Raw genomic sequence first — 16,165 nt, 5'->3', positions numbered from 1 at the left:
GGTCATCCTTCGGGGCCTGTAACGCCGTGTTCCATCCCCAAGCCATCCAGGAGTCCAATAGTCCCTTGATTCTACAATCAAATCAGCGCGGCATGTATCATACTGCCACCCCGTGGCACAGACTTGTGCTCCATTCGGGAATTCATATCCATATTTCTCCGCACGCCAAAACCTGTATAATGTAGACACCCGTGCCCGCATTCCAATTCACTCAATTCATCCGTCTAAGCCATGTTGCCTTGTCATCGTTTGAGTCTCGGTCGTAATTCACAGGCTCAACCGGTCTAAACTTTGTACCCTCTTTCCCGTGCCACCGGTAACCAGCCCAAGTTTGTAGAATGTCTCTTCACCACCTGCGGTGCGGCCGCCGATGTACCACTTCTCAGGCCCTAGCGCATCAATAAATCCTCCCGAAGAGTTGGAGCTATCACTTCCTCTCCTTTGCCGACCTCTCGTCATCGGTGTCGACGTGCTCGGTGGCGACATGGATAAGTTGGCATTGGCGTGTGCAGTGTGGGTATGGGAATGTGGGTGGGTGCCGCCGGGCGAATTCGTCCCCGGTGATCTGGATGGTGGTGTTGCGTAACGATGTGAGCCCGGGTTTGAGGAGAACGGTAGAGGCGCGGAAGGGCTCGGTCTCGATGGCGATGTAAGCGTCCCCGGTTGTGGTTGCTGCTGTTGCAAAGATGTTGAGGTATCTGCCGTGGCTTTGGTGGTGATTGCTCTTGTTCCCGACGAGGTCACCGTCGCGTTGGTCGTGGAAACATGGGCGGCCGCCACCAGTGTGCCTTGCGACACGGTTTCATATGCCGTTGTACTGGATTTGGCCTGGAACGTGGGGTTGGGGCGGGCCCGAAAGGCAGAGAAGAAATTGGCGAAGAAAGGTCGGTTGGTGGGCATAATGGGCTGGCGATGTGGTGTGCCGGTGGCAGAGTAACAGCTCCCGCCAATATGATCGTGGAGTCAACTGCGTCTTATAAAGCCCGGTGACGGGATTAGGAGCTGCTGAGCGCAGCCTGCGATAGGCCTGGCCTCTTGAACAATGGGGCCGCAGACTTCCGTATGTTCCCTCCACCCCTTTCGGCCTATTCTTTTGGTCTCCGCAGAGAAACCATGTGCAAGCGGCTGGTTTTGATCAATCACCGGGTGTCAGATGGCCCTCTTACACCCTAGCTAATGAGCTGCTAGGCTCGAACTCGCTGCGAGAATTGCTCAGCAATATGCAGGACTGGCGAGAGACGTAGCAGGAACCGCGGTTAGATCGATTCCGAGTCTATGCAGAGCTTATGGGCGACCTTTCGAGGAGCGATGCGATGAAGGTTGGGAGAGAAGATGCGACGTCGAGGTGTGTAGAGATAACCATGAATCGAATAGAACGAGTTGGGATATCGATGAAGGAACAAACCGGGAGTTTTAAACCGACAACGGGAGCCAGTGGGAGGAACATTTATTACGGCGCGAGGTGATGAGTGGCTAGCCCCCTAGCTTAGAGCGCGCCACTGCGACTTCAGCTTTGCCAACCCTCGCCACCCGGCCAATCATCAGGAGGCCATATCTTTTTTCCCACCAAATTTGAAATTCATCGCGAGCGTTGGAACGGAGTCCGCGGTCAACGGTCACTGGCTTAAAGGATACATACAGCCCTGCCTGACGGGGTATTATGGCAGCCGCCTTTATACTATGTTAATCATGGCCGCCCCCCCTTCTCTCCCCTTTCCGTGGGATAATTCCACACTCGCCATGACCCTGTGTGCCCCAACGCAAGCCCACGATGCCAATGTCCGCAACACCCAAATCGATCCAGTCATCCCAATTCTGTGGATGCAAATCTCAATCATCCCATCCCAACTATTGTTCAGGAGGACCAAGTTCCTTCGTGATATCTCCACACACTCCTTCAATGGCATTTCAAGTGCTCGTGATGGCATTAACAGGTTCCTAATCATCATCCTCGTGAGTGAACTCGAGTATCTGTCCCCATTAGTAAGTCGCCCGTAGAATGTTCAATGTGCTCGTGTGTATGGCTCACCATATTGTTCCAATTCCCGCCGCAAGACGTAACAGCACTCGGTCCCATATTCTGAAATCCCAAACCGGTGTAAAATGGTACTAGATGGTCATGAGTCAGGAGAGCTATCCTGTCCGCACATTTGGAGTCCTTGATGCGCTGGATGTACGACTTCATCAAAATGGATCCCAATCCCATCTTTTGGAACTCGGGGATTACCGCAAGCGAATGAAGGCAGATCGTTCCGCCCATATCTTGATGGCCAAGAGGTTCTTTGTCATTGTCGGACGGAAGGGAAGATCGTCTTGTCCTCCAATTTGAGGGAACTCCCATCGAAGCTTCGGTCACGCTGGGCGACGGGCTCCTGGTAGACACAATGTGAGCTATCAGCCTTCGTTGAGGAGGGGTGGGTAATTTTTCCGCTTCTGCTCTGGTAGGCTGAGTAAATAATCCTAAGCTCAACTCGGGGCATCTGGTGAGGCGATATTGAAACTGAAGAGAAGATGTGTCAGTCTTGAATCCTTGTTCATATTTACAACTGCCGACAAATGCCAAACCCCCCAGCACACATGATCTCGATAGAATCGGCGCTCACCTTTTCCCGGCTCGCTCTCTCCTCGGGAGGAAAGGCTTCGTTTTCAAGAGAGGAACATTGATCCACGTTCGATACGGAGAGCGCCTGGTTTTCAGGATGGAGGCGATCCCATTCATGCATGGAGCCGCGTCGGCGCGCCCCCAATCGTCCAGTCAACATACTCAATAAAGGGTGGTTCGTCATGAGATTACGATCGTCGTCTGAATCATCTTCGTCATCCACGGCTTCATCAACTTCGCCAAGACTGTGGCCAAAACGATGAAGCTCTAAAGGATGGGTCGATGGTTTCGGACCATCCGGGTCATTATCCTGCATATCGACGTCGGCGTGTTGGACATCAATAAAACCATCTTCGTCTTGAGGAGGTTGACCACTTTGGGATTCGACCTTGGCAGCAGGGCTTTGAGAAGTCGCTATTGGGTCTGATTGGCTGGTGCTTCGCGGCTTCGGTGACAATTCGACTGGTTCCATCGCGTCATGAATCGGATGGTGAAGCGAAAACCTGCAGGATTCCTTATGGCAAACGATCGGAGTCTAGGAGCCTCGCCCGGGCGGTCGACTGATGGTGACAGGGAAAATTACTAGCACGTCAGGGCGCCCGGAGGAAGACTGGGAAATATTCGAGTGTAGCGTGTGAAACAAAAGAAAAATTCGATTTTGAGATTTTAAATTTCTGGTGCGCTTTCAGGCCAATACACGTGCAAAGGAGGAGCGAGTTCGAGTGAGCACTTGTCGTTCAATGAGAAAAGAGGTCAGCTCTCGGGTCGGGTTTGGAGGATCTAAATCGAGGTGGTGGAGGAGGTGTTGGTTAAGGGCAGTGTAATTGATGTAATCGATTGCATGGTGAGATGAGAAAAATAGAAGATTGAGAACCTTTGAAATGGCACGCGACAGGAGTATGGTAGGGAGCGATGAGACAATTAGGGGAGAATGGTGGACATAGCACTGGACAATGGGCGGTGAAGGGAGAAGCCTAAAGGGTAAGAACAGGAGGCAGGAGACGCCTGAGGCAGCACCCAAATGAACACCTAGAAGGGAGCCTGTTTGTTGGAGTTGTTTACCTAACAGGTTTCGCAGCCTCGGCCGTCTCTTTTGCCGCAGTATTTTAAGTAAAAATCATTTGCCCTGATCAACAGGGACACTCCACCTCTCAAACCATGGCCATGAGGTGCTATTGGTTCGAACGACCAGATCGAAAGACTCTCAAGCTATTTGATCTAGGACACAAACTCAATCCCATGGGTACTGCCTATGCCGACACCTAAGAACATGGTAGTTGTATTCACTTCGCTCCCGCGGTCATTATCTCTGTCACTCCCCGGCGCTCATGTGGCGGCGGTGCGGAGATGCGTCATTGTCGTTGTGCCTATGAGAAATCACTTGCAGACATACATCTCTACATTTCCATTTCAACAACTTCAAATTCTAATAGATTACCCTTATTCCCCTTTCCTCCACCCATTAATATCACCCTCTACTTTTCTGTCTCTCAATTCAGCAGCATGTAGGCTTACGCTCAGTATGCACCGCACGAATCATCGTTCTGACCTTCTTGCAGGCGGATTTCAATATCTATTATCAATTCCGACGTAGACGTCCCGTCAGATTTCTTCGGCCTGGAAGTCGGTCCTGACATGACTCTCAACGACATCAAAGGTTTCGTCGAAGCCGAAATCAACATTCCTCCCGCCTCACAATATTTCTTCCAAGATGGTCAACCAGTCACCGACACCTCCATCAGCCTGTCGCAGATGAACATTCACGAAGGCGATGTGGTAGCAATGGGGATTCAAGCGTCGAGGCCGCGGAGTCGCCCTGCTCAAGATGATCCCACACCACGCCCGGCGCAGCGAACAAGAAGTGGTAACGACCCAGAACAGTTGAGACTCCGTATCTTGGGCGATCCCGTTGTCATGGCAGAATGTCGAAGACAAGATCCGGAACTGGCAGCTGCCAGCGCCGACCGACAACAATTCCACCAACTTTGGAACAGAAGACAACGAGAAATCGAGCAAGCTCAGCGAGAGAAAGAAGAGCAGATTGCGCTATTGGAAGCAGACTCATTCAATGTTGAAGCTCAGCGGAAGATCGAGGAGTTTATCCGGCAAGAGAGAGTGAACGAAAACATACAGAAAGCCATGGAAGAGAATCCAGAGTGTGAGATGAACTTTGGTCCTGTATGAAGATTTCTACTAACCATCTCTCCAGCGTTTGGTAGAGTAACCATGCTTTACATCGACGTCGCTGTCAACAATGTTCCCATCAAAGCTTTTGTCGATTCGGGGGCGCAAAGCACCATCATGTCCCCCGAGGCCGCCGAGCGATGTGGGATTTTGCGATTGATAGATAAGCGATTTGGCGGCATAGCACGAGGTGTCGGTACGGCGAAGATTCTGGGACGTGTTCACTCGGCCGATATTCAAATTGGACAATACAGCTTGGCCAGTAGCTTTACAGTGATGGAAGGCAAAGATGTCGACTTGCTTCTTGGTCTTGACATGCTCAAAAGACACCAGATGTGTATTGATTTACAAAAGAATTGTCTGCGGGTCCAGAACGACGAAATCCCTTTCTTACCGGAGAGCGAGATTCCCAAGGTGATGGATGAGATATTGGAGAAGGAGCCCAAAGTCGAAGGTCCTGACGGAAGCACAATTGGGGCCACTACTGGTACTCTCGAGCCGGCGGGGGCATCGTCGTCATCGATTGGCAATACATCTCAGCCGAGGACAACGCCTTCGCAGCCGTCATCTTCACAGGCGGCAGCTGGGTCCAGCAATTTACATGAACCACAGCCCATCACTCAAGAATCGATCGCAAGGATAACCGAAATGGGATTTACACGGGACCAGGCGATTGCCGCTCTGAGAGATGCCGGCGGCAATCTCGATATAGCCCTGGGGATCCTGATGTTTTGAAGATTACCACCTGAGCAGTAACAAGATCTCAATGATATAATTCGCATTGCAAAGGAGCGAGCAATCATATCCAGGGTTGAGAGCTATTCAACTTCGTGGTGGCTCGATAGACCCAAGTTATGCATGAGCGGTAGAGTACTCAGATATAGAGCATCGAAGTGGTGTCGTGATGCAGAACCTTTTAAGAAGAGAAAGTCACTAACCCGTGGCTCATACAAGCATTCAATATAATTCTTGGGGTTGTCGTTCTGTTTCTGGAACCCCTGGAGCGACAAATCGCTTAGTTGGATGCACTGTACTTCTGATCGTGAAGCCTGCACCGGACAAGTTAGGGGATTGTCTCCTGGCTAGTGAGGCCTAAAATCGCGTCATGCTCCAGCGTAAGAGACCCCCAAAACCGCGCGGAGTTCGATGCCAAGCCGTTCTCTGAACTGCGCCCTCAACTTCAGCCCTGAAGATGGATCGCGTCTTGTAAGGGACAACTCTTGATTTACATCACCACCACCACCACCACCACCACCATCATACCGACCTGGTCTTTCGTCGCGTGTTCGGGAGCCATTGTGACTCGCTGCGCAGGAGCATTGAGTTGGAGGATATTGAGGAACGACTATGAATCGATCAGGTGGGTTTGTTGTTTTCTTTCAGCGCCGTCTAGGATCCACTCCCAAATCAATATTACGGGCCGACATATCGACCGCAGCAAGCGCTTGGGTGACCTTCAGCAACCAAAACGGGAACATCCATGGAGATTGAAGAGCAGGAACACAAATTTGTGTACAGCATCGGAGGGCAAATGCATCGAACATCTTCGCGCCAGCCTCGATAAGACACACCCGCACCTTACAATCACTGGGCGCCGATGGATGAACCTGCTGGAATCAATGGACAAAAGACAAAATGATCCCCCAAACACTTGGTCCCAATAAATTTTTTAAAAGAGGCTGGGAATCGGTAAGAGGACAAACGTGTTACGGTGTGAAAAACAAGCATGGATGGTTCAGCCTTTATGAGGACTCTATGCGACCTTTAACAACAATTCGGCGGCAGGAATGACTTTTTTGGTTATGCCCTCTGACTCTCGGTGCGGCTGGTACCCTTATTACGATCCAATTTGTGACGGCGAGCGGTTCTGGAGCGCGGTTCTGGAGCTGGGTTCCCTACCGAAATGGCCAACCCGGACTATTCTGCGGCTTTTTTGACCAACAGACTTTCCTGGCCATAGAATGAGATAACATGATCTGTATGTTATCTTTTCTCCGTTGCTCGAGTCTGGCCGTAACTCCGGAACCCTTTATTGTCTCGCAACTATTGGAAACCACAATGCATGGCCCTCTGGAAGCGGCGACTTCAGAAAACACGTACGAAGGAACAGCACCTTTTTGGGGGGAGGAGAGGGGAGGGAAGATTGGACTAGCACTGCAAAACGGCGAACTGAAGCCTTAGTCGTTTGCTAAAAATGGTGGTGTGCGATATGCTGACCGATCATCTCCAGGACAAGGCCGTCCCCTTTCAGCAGTGAATAACATGAACCAGCACGCTCAAGCTAGAACCGCCAACAACGGGAGAATGATGACAAACAAGCCTGGTAAGCCCTTTGATGATTGCTTATGGATAAGCTAATTCGGCTGACAGGCACTTGGGCACAAGCCGGTGTTCCATCAGCGCCGATTACTGCTCAACCTACTCGAGATTCTGTAGCCCCGGATAACTGGGCCCAGGCTATGAACTCAAGGACCAATACCCAGCTCGACCTTTCAGCCTCCTCGTGCGTTAAACGGTCCCTTCGATTTGCGACTCCTCCAGCTGATACTGTGATGATAGCTTTCCCAGTCTGAATAACAGTGGCCTACAATCTCAGAGTCATAATGTTAGCTCTAGTGCGTGGCAGACTGGCCCGCCGCAAAATGAACAGGCTCAAAGACAACAATTACAGTCGGCACGGTCCCATATGTCCTCACGACAGCAACAGCAGCAGCCGAGCACCAGTCGAGATGGGTTTTACCCTACTGATACCTACTCGAGAAACGCGCCGATGGAATATTCTTCAGAGTCGTCGTCGCAACCAGTACGGCGAGCCAGTCAGATACCAGGTGGACCTCCCGGTCTCGTACAGAGGCAAACAAATCAGCAAAGTGACAACATATCGAGCGACCCAGGCAGGGTCACATCCCCTTCCGGTCCGACACAGATTTGTAAGTTCCAAAGCTATGTCGATGAATCTTCTCACTAACCTTGTCTTAGCTCGCTCACCAATATCTCAAAGCATGAATGCTGCCATAGGACAAGAGAGATTCTTGGGACCAGATGGACGGTCACAAAATAAAGACTACGCACAAGACTCGCCATCTCAGTCGGTAGGGGTTCAATCAAGGGAGGTGTTGGTCGATCGAGATACCGGCGCGAGACCAGGCCAGTCTCTCGAGTCGATATTTGCCGGCATGACCGAGAGGGAGAAGTTTGGTATGAAGGGATACATTGCCGAACAAGACAACGCAAGTCCTGCAGCGAGGAGTTTAATGAAGGGAGTGGACTTGTCAACACTGGGAATCAACATGAGTTCTCCAGAGCCGCTACTAGCTTCATACCCTGGCCCGTGGGCGGAACCGAATGCTCAACCGTTACGCCCGTTGGACTCGGAATACAGCATACCAGATTGCTATACGGTGAAAAAGATTGCGCCCCTGTCAAGTCGAATCAATGGATTCATGGATGAGACGTTATTCTTCATTTTCTACACCATGCCTCGAGATTACACGCAGATGCTGGTAGCTCAAGAGTTGGTGGCGCGGAAATGGCGATACCATATGAGAGAGAAACAATGGCTTACCAGAGACGAGGCATCACCGAGTCCAGTATTATTGGATGACAAGGTCAGCGAACAAGGCTATTACATCTGGTGGGACACAAAACTATGGAAGAAAGTACGGCGAATTTACACGTTGAGATACGAAGATCTGGAAGAGCAACCCAGCATGGGAAATCGAACAATGCATGCCGCTGCAATGGGAGCAATGGCTAGTGGAATGAATGGCGGAATGACTGCCGGTAATTTCAATGCTGTGCCTAGCCTGGAGAGGATGGCTGCCAGTGGAAGAGGATTCTAACCGTCATTTTCGTCCGTGGGATTGAATGTAACATGGTCTCGAGTTATGGGATGCTTTTGCCTGACTATGAACCAGGCAACTCGCAACAGTGGTCTAGGCTGTGCCCAAAATCGCCATGACAATCTTCAGGATACTGCAAAATGTCACAATGGGATGCATATTCTGCATGTTGTCCTCTACACGATGGCTTGTCGTAGTGGTGCTGTTGACAGTCACGTGAATCCTGCGGGCTTTGGCTTCTGAAAAGATTCGAGGTCGCTCGTCATGAACTCATTTAGACGCGTTTCCTCTGGCCATTTCTTCGTCATGATTGGTGCCGCTGGTACCATTCATTCTAGATGCAACGTCTATTTTCCTCTCTTGTATTGTATGTTTCGCCATTCAGCGAGTTCTTCGTTCATTGCCCATCGTTGCCATTGTCCACTAACCCACTACCAGCGAACGAGTTTCGTACCGTCGTCTCCATTTACATTTCTTCCCGCACGGAGCGACCGGATGCGATTGGTGATCCTCATTGCATCTTTCGACTTCGAGAGTCCATAAAATGAGTTCAAAAACGTGCATCTACGAGTCGCAATTCGGTTCCTGACCGAGAAACTAGCCTATGTTGGAAGTTCACTCTAGAGACATTTCGTGTTGCATGTTTACACCATCATCGTCTTGAATCTGCACATCATGCCATTCTCTTCCTGGTTCTCTTCCTGGTTCTCTTCGATCAAGCTACAACCTCAAGCCGACGCGAACGAAGGGCACATTAAAACAGAACCTTCCTTCTCCATCGAAAAAATGGATTTTGATGCCATCGCAGACCAAGTGGAGGCTCTTCAGCACGAACTTTCATATGCCTACGAACTGTGTGAACAGGCCAACCTTCAGTTTGATAAGTACCGCGTTGACATACACGAACTGAAGACGACCCTGGCAAATGAACGAAATGCAAAGGCAAACTTGCAGCACCAGCTTACCACAGAAAGAAGCCACAATGTTGTTCTGCGAACACAAATTCACCAGGATAAATTAGAATTGAAGAGATGCCGGGTCATTGCGACACAATTACAAGCGAGACTCAATGCCGAATCTGACTCCTTGGCTTCTATGACCAAACATGCCCGTACCATGGAATCCCGAATGGTGGATGCGCAGTTCGAATTGGATTATCTGAAATGTGCCACCAAGATTGAGCAGCCTCTTCATACACCTGCAGCCCAGAATCCGGATACTCCTCTTCCAGCTCAACCATTTGTTGTTGTCCTTGTTGATGGCGATGCTTACTCAGTGGGTGATTTCACAGATGGAATCCCGAGTCCTATTGCTGATGCCTTTTACTTCCAGTGGACTCCAGAGCTATTTGTGACCGACAACTACATTTCCGGTAGGTCCGAAACTGAAAATCCTGCTCCAGTTGCCCCTGGCGCATTAGCCGCAACCCGAATCAGAACAGAAGTCAACAAATATATCATGAATCAGAACGGCAAGATTCCGATCCATTCCAAGATCATTACTCGTGTTTTCTGCAATTATTCCAGGTTCGCAGGCCATTTTGTTTCGCGCCTGCGACGGAACTCCATCGGGGTCTATTGGAAGGACTTTGCGGTTCAATTTACGGAGAAAACCCCCTTGTTCGATTTCTTTGACGTTGGAAGAGGCAAAGAAAGAGCAGACGATAAGATCAGGGGTAAGATTACCACCGAGTCTCTTTGAAGTGGCTGACCAGACTGAACTTTGTTGTAGAAAACTTTCATCTCTATCTATCAACACCCAATTGCCACGCGATTTTTGTTGCCGCCTGTCTTGATAACGGATTTGCTCGAATGCTCGAACAGTACAATGACCATCCAGTCGCTTGGGCGAAGATAGTCCTCGTCTCCCCTGGCTTTTTGGCACTTGAGATCCAGAAATTGAAATTCCGACAAGTCTTGTGGCCTAGTGTTTTCTCAGTAAGGACTGTGCCCAAGGATATCGCTATCAGGACTGAAAAGGGCCTCCACAAAGAACAGAGTCTTGTTCGGCGAGGTCATTCCACTTCCATGCTCGAAAATATTGGCATTTCAAGGTTACTTCTTGATCTGATACCACGTTGGAACATCAATGATGCAATGATCAGATATTCCCGTGGCATTGGTGTAAGGCTTAAGCAGCTAGATGTGGTTGCGGAGGATCTTTCCAGAGCCATTGACGAGGAGGCCAACGAAGCTATCGATTGAAACGGCCCATTCCACCTACGGCAAATGTACGGGTCTAGTCATCAAGGGAGAAGCAAGGTGAGCAGATGGTTTCAGGTGAATTGTGCGGTTGCGTTATTCCTGGAAAATTGGTTTGAGACGGCCTGATTCAGCAAGACATAGCAGCATAGTTAATCGCTAATATCTCCGGAGCTCCACAGTGGGCTCCTCCTCGAGGCATGGAGATGGGCGCATCTTACTTGATTGAACTGCATCATGATTCGACGGCATTCACATATCAACCTCAACTATGAACAAGCAACCAACATCCAACCCCAGGCTTCTTTCGTTTCTCTTTCTCTACTCTTTCTGAATCCATCATATCTTTTCTATCTCATGGAGCTCCATGCTCTCTATCTCCTTTCCTTCTTTCTCTTCCACCTCCCAACCGCATCCGTTTACTCTGACTTTCACTCGCAATCGCCTATCGACACTTCCTCCGGCATCGAGATCGATAACGACCCCCTCCCCTTCTCGACGCGAACACACTGGATGCGCCGAGCGATTTCTGTTCTGTCTGAACTCTCCTCGCCCTGCCCCTTTGCAGCTTTTGGCGCCGTCATCGTCAACCACACCACCTCGCTTTCCTCCTCGGATTCACGAGATGAACTTGGTGAACTGGTCTGCATGGGTTTGAATGCTGTTATGGAGGATGGAAATCCGACTTTACATGGTGAGTATAGACGGAAGTGGAGGCATCTGTAACGTCCGTACGGCTGGACTGTTGCTCCCCTTTTCTCTTGACGCCCAACATACATTCATAACCTCTATATCTCTGCTTTCATTGGCCATCGTGGCCGGTTATTTGAGTCCAATGTTCGCTAATAACTTGTGTTAAATGGCTGTAAAGGCGAAATCGCAGCGATCAACAACTGTACACACATCTTCACTGATGCTGCCGGCGAATATCATCTTTCCGCACCGGAGGCGCTCAATGCATTTGGTGACCTCAGTCTGTATACGACGGCCGAAGCGTGTCCGATGGTATGTTCAAGTTTCGTTGGCCTTTCATCGTATCATTGGGATGTTTTTCCTTTTCACGGTGTCTCTGTACAATCTCAACGTCCAAGTCCAATCGCACAGTCAATCAGTCAGTCGATCCCTATCATCTCAAGACTATATGATGATTTCCAAACCTTCCCTACCTCCGTTTCTTCTCTCTCCATCTTGATCTCGACCTTGACATTGGTCTTGACATCAATCTTAACATTGTTCCCAGTGCGCGTCTGCGATCCTCTACTCCGGTTTTAAAGAATACATCTACTCGACCTCGATCCCGTCCCTGCACGACCATGGATTTGCCCAAGTCATGATCCCGTCGAGGGAAGTTTTCGCGCGGTCCGAAGGACGAGCCCATGTTGCACAGACGAGGATTTTAGGCGGGATCTTGGCGAATGAGACTGATGGACTGTTCAGTTGGCAGTTCGATCCGGAGGGGCCTTGTCCGACGGGGTGTCGAAGGGCCACGGAAATAGAGGGAGGGAAGGTTGTGCCGTGTGTGGCTGACTCGAGTTCGCCAGAGGAAAACAAGGGTGATGATAAGCACAAGGACGCAAGAAGGGCCGTGCCGGACAGAGAGTTGTGATTCCTCTGTACGTAGTTCGTATTTACTATTTGGGGTCTAGACTCTACGTGAACGAGAAAATAGAGGAACCCGTATCGTGTTGGGTCTGCCGTCTGAGATGTAGGTGCTGGCATCACAAATGACGAACCTGAGGAAGGAAGAATTGTGAAGAAAGGCTCATCGCCGGCAATCGTTTTGCTGGAATCAGGAAAGCTCAGAGAGAGAATGGAAAATGGAAATAAAGGCCTCTCCTGTTTCATTTGGCTCCATATAATCCTTCCAGTCTCTGTGTTTACAAGGAGATAAAAACACTCTTCAACTCCGTCCAGTAGTCTGTCGAGTATTTGCTCAGCTCCCTGCCGTCACCGCTCTGCTTCCAGCCACCGAAAGGCATGTCTATGGCCATGGTGGGACTGGTGCAGTTGACGCCGACGGAACCAGCCTCCAGGGCCTTCGCCACACGCAGGGCTCGTGAGACGTCCTGGGTGAAGACGCTGGCGTATAAACCGTATTCGGTGCCGTTTGCGCGTTTGAGGACTTCGGCTTCGTCGGTGAATGTGTTGATGCAAACGACAGGGCCGAAGATTTCCTCCTTCATCACCTTGGAGTCCTCGGGGGCGTTGGCGATGATGGTAGGCTCGACGAAGTAGCCCGTGGTCCCTTCTCGGTTGCCGCCGATGGGCATTTCTAGACTGTTCTCCTTGGCATAGTTGAGATAGGACATGACGCGGTCGAATTGGATCTTGTCAGCTTGTGGTCCTCGTCGGGTGCCGGCGGCGGTGGGATCGCCAGGGACCCCCATCTGAGCCATGGCGGTCTTCATGGCTTCCATGAACTTGTCGGCAATAGCTTCGTGGACGTAAATTCGGGAGCTGGCAATGCAAGCTTGACCGGAATTCATGAGAATGGAGAACGCAGCGGCGGGAATGGCCTTTGCGAGATCGGCGTCATCGAAGACAACCAGAGGGGATTTACCTCCTAATTCTAAAGTGACGTTCTTCAAGTTGGATTCGGCGGCCGCTTTCTTGATGGCTCGTCCGACGATGACGGAGCCAGTAAAAGAGACTTTTCGGATGTCCATGTGTTTGGCAATGGCTTCGCCGCAAGGTCGACCGAATCCGCTGAGAATGTTCAAGACACCATTGGGGAGACCGATCTCCTGGCACAGACGAGCGACAACAAGGCAAGAGAGTGGGGATTTCTCAGAGGACTTGAGGACCAAAGTGTTACCCGTGGCGAGGGCCGGGCCAACCTTGTTGATTAACATGAGAAGAGGGAAGTTCCAGGGGATAATGGCACCACAGACACCGAAAGGTTGCCGGAAGGTGATGTTGACCATGTCTTTGGTGTTTAAGGACGAATCACCAGCGACATCGGAGGCCTTACTGGCAAAGTATCTAAGAATTTGGCACCCAAGGGGATTGATAACTAGAAAAATGAAGAAAAAAGAAAACATGAGACGCGTACTTAGAAAATAAATGGTGGAGAATAGGTCGCGGCTTACAATCACCAACGTATGGCTTGCCCATACTGATAGCCTCAAGATAACCGATCTCGTCAACGTTCTTCTCAATAGCATCGGCCAGTTTATTCAAGTATCCGGCTCTGTCGGCAGCAGAAAGGGCAGACCAAGCTGGGAAAGCCTCTTGAGCAGCCTTGACGGCGAGATCGACATCCTCTGCACCAGCTTCGTAAACCGATGCGGCCAACTTCTCAGTACTGGGGTTGGTGATGTCGAATTTCTTTCCAGATTTCGAAGGAACGAATTCACCGTTGATGAAGAGACGGTCCTCAATGTGTTTTGGCTTGTATCCCTCGGTGGGAATATCAGCAGTGGCTGAAGGAGCCATTGTGAACGGTCGTGGGCGTCTATTGAACCTTGAATGGGAAATCGATAATCAGGAAGTTTCGGACCCATAACTGGGAAGAGGGCGTGACGCATGCTTTATACGATCTAACCTTCCCCTCTCTTGGTCTTTGTCAGCGTGAAATGACACAAGAGACTTACTAGCTATTGAGAGCGACGCACCTGAGATGTCGCTGGTGGCCAATAAGATCGTGCTCGTGGTGCCCGGTAAGATATCATGGCACCGTCACATGTTTCGAAGGACGAACGAGGCACTCCCCGGTGGGCGTGGAACCGCATGAGATCGTCTCGACCAGTCGGATAGGAGTTGAGACTCCAGAAAAGATGTCAACATAGTACGGCCGGGCCTCTGTAGGAGGAGCTGGGAATGTCACGAGGCTCTGGGGTCATGCTTACGGGGATTCCACCGCAACCACAACTCTCCTCGTATACCCGCAGCCCGATCACGAATGAAGCTTCAAAAGGTCTCAAGTCCTTTGCATTCACTAAGGGACTAGAAGGTCAGCCCTCCGTTCCGGGTCGGGTTTTGACATGTAGGCCGCGGGCCGTGGACCAGCAGTAATTCATTCCCCATACCTGATTCCACGCTTTTGCATACTAACAACCGTGCTCGGTTAAGTCGGTGTATATCTAAACACACCCTATCCGGATGACTTGATCTAGCCTTCTATGGGCACCCTGTATGTTGCTGCATTGATCATGCTCCTCCGTGATGCCTATCTGCTTACCAATTGTAGAAAGAAGGTGGCTAAAAAGGAAAAGATCTGTAACATTGACCGGGCTGATGATTTGCCAAGCCATCGGGCCTCCTCTCAGGTTGAGGCGTCATGATGATCGTAATCAGCCTGCTCGATATAGCAAGAACTGCGAGGCAAGGTTTCCGTGATCCGAGCCGGCGAATGGGATAGGAGCCGGTCAATCAGGCTGGCCCCCAAGGGGGCCTATGCCGGTGGAACGTCAATGGCTAAATGATGTACCCGAGCGGCTCGTTGGCCGATACTAGCTTTGACTCCACCATTTGCTTCACCATTCTCCGTTCCGGGAAGTAATAATTACGTACCCTACCCGAGATAAATAGGGTGGATCTGTAAGTTGGATTTGACAATCCACTATTCTCACTGAACTCGGTCGAAGCCCGTCCCCCACAACCCCAGGATACAGCTTCCAATTCGGATGCCAGTCTCTCCCTTCACCTCTCCCTTTTACAAGCTTCTTCGACGTATTCCACCTATAGTTCTTGTTCTCGTTTACTAGGTCCACTAGAGCCACTGAATGACTCCCGTAATTCCTTGAAGCTGAAATCAAAGTCCTCACGTCAGCAATTAGTTAAACACCGTGCATACGAAATGAGGGGAGATAGGCCGTGTGGCCGCGCCCAAGGCCCAAATCCAGAACAGGGGTTCTATGTAGATTGGAGTAGCTACAAGCAAGGCACATGTTGGTTGGGGAGTAAGGAGTTATATGAACCGCTTCTCGAGTCAGCCCATCCACCCATATGTGAAGAAAGGCTTGTGTAAGATGTTCGAAGAGAATGCGCGAGGTATGGAAGCATAGAACGCCAGATGTGCTGGAAAGATACTCTGGAAAAGGTTTGTCCATGGCCGACGTTCCCTTTCCCCAGCATCCGGTCTCAGATTCACACGTAGCGCCCGTTGACTGAGAGGGTGCAGTGTATAGCGTACAGATTCCTTTACCTCTAAGGATGGGCAAGAGAGGCCGAAGAGAGTGTGTTTAATGGACCGGGAGAGCTATTGGGACAATGGGCCGTGAACCAACGCATATTTCAGCCTAATCCCTTTTTTCTTGGGAATGTGCCTAGTCATTGTCGGAACGCACCTTGGTTTTTATCAGCCTTTCTTCTATTACCTATACCATGATTATCGC

General features: G+C 50.4%; 6 protein-coding genes across 6 annotated transcripts; 3 read left to right on the top strand and 3 right to left on the bottom strand.

Moving 5' to 3' along the window:
* Positions 1–267: 267 nt before the first annotated feature.
* Z518_08168 (uncharacterized protein) lies at positions 268–900 on the bottom strand (the record flags this gene model as incomplete). The annotated part of the gene is made up of 1 exon (XM_013413911.1): positions 268–900. The coding sequence occupies one exon, from the start codon at positions 898–900 to the stop codon at positions 268–270; it is 633 nt and encodes a 210-aa protein (XP_013269365.1).
* Positions 901–1,945: 1,045 nt separating this feature from the next.
* Z518_08167 (uncharacterized protein) lies at positions 1,946–3,074 on the bottom strand (the record flags this gene model as incomplete). Its single annotated transcript, XM_013413910.1, has 2 exons — positions 1,946–2,500; positions 2,604–3,074. 2 exons carry the CDS (start codon positions 3,072–3,074, stop codon positions 1,946–1,948), a joined length of 1,026 nt encoding a protein of 341 aa, XP_013269364.1.
* An 875-nt stretch (positions 3,075–3,949) lies between these two features.
* Z518_08166 (uncharacterized protein) lies at positions 3,950–5,521 on the top strand (the record flags this gene model as incomplete). Its single annotated transcript, XM_013413909.1, has 3 exons — positions 3,950–4,107; positions 4,162–4,760; positions 4,812–5,521. The coding sequence occupies 3 exons, from the start codon at positions 3,950–3,952 to the stop codon at positions 5,519–5,521; spliced, it is 1,467 nt and encodes a 488-aa protein (XP_013269363.1).
* A 1,527-nt stretch (positions 5,522–7,048) lies between these two features.
* On the top strand, positions 7,049–8,628 carry Z518_08165 (uncharacterized protein; the record flags this gene model as incomplete). The annotated part of the gene is made up of 4 exons (XM_013413908.1): positions 7,049–7,109; positions 7,157–7,289; positions 7,346–7,716; positions 7,766–8,628. 4 exons carry the CDS (start codon positions 7,049–7,051, stop codon positions 8,626–8,628), a joined length of 1,428 nt encoding a protein of 475 aa, XP_013269362.1.
* A 675-nt stretch (positions 8,629–9,303) lies between these two features.
* Positions 9,304–10,832, top strand: Z518_08164 (uncharacterized protein; the record flags this gene model as incomplete). Its single annotated transcript, XM_013413907.1, has 2 exons — positions 9,304–10,303; positions 10,360–10,832. The coding sequence occupies 2 exons, from the start codon at positions 9,304–9,306 to the stop codon at positions 10,830–10,832; spliced, it is 1,473 nt and encodes a 490-aa protein (XP_013269361.1).
* Positions 10,833–12,706: 1,874 nt separating this feature from the next.
* Positions 12,707–14,264, bottom strand: Z518_08163 (uncharacterized protein; the record flags this gene model as incomplete). Its single annotated transcript, XM_013413906.1, has 2 exons — positions 12,707–13,842; positions 13,919–14,264. The coding sequence occupies 2 exons, from the start codon at positions 14,262–14,264 to the stop codon at positions 12,707–12,709; spliced, it is 1,482 nt and encodes a 493-aa protein (XP_013269360.1).
* Positions 14,265–16,165: the final 1,901 nt, after the last annotated feature.

This window comes from Rhinocladiella mackenziei (genome assembly GCF_000835555.1).
Source record: "Rhinocladiella mackenziei CBS 650.93 unplaced genomic scaffold supercont1.6, whole genome shotgun sequence".
Lineage (NCBI taxonomy): Eukaryota > Fungi > Ascomycota > Eurotiomycetes > Chaetothyriales > Herpotrichiellaceae > Rhinocladiella > Rhinocladiella mackenziei.
The sequence above is the reverse complement of the archived record's forward strand: the minus strand, read 5'-3'. Positions and strand labels throughout refer to the sequence as shown.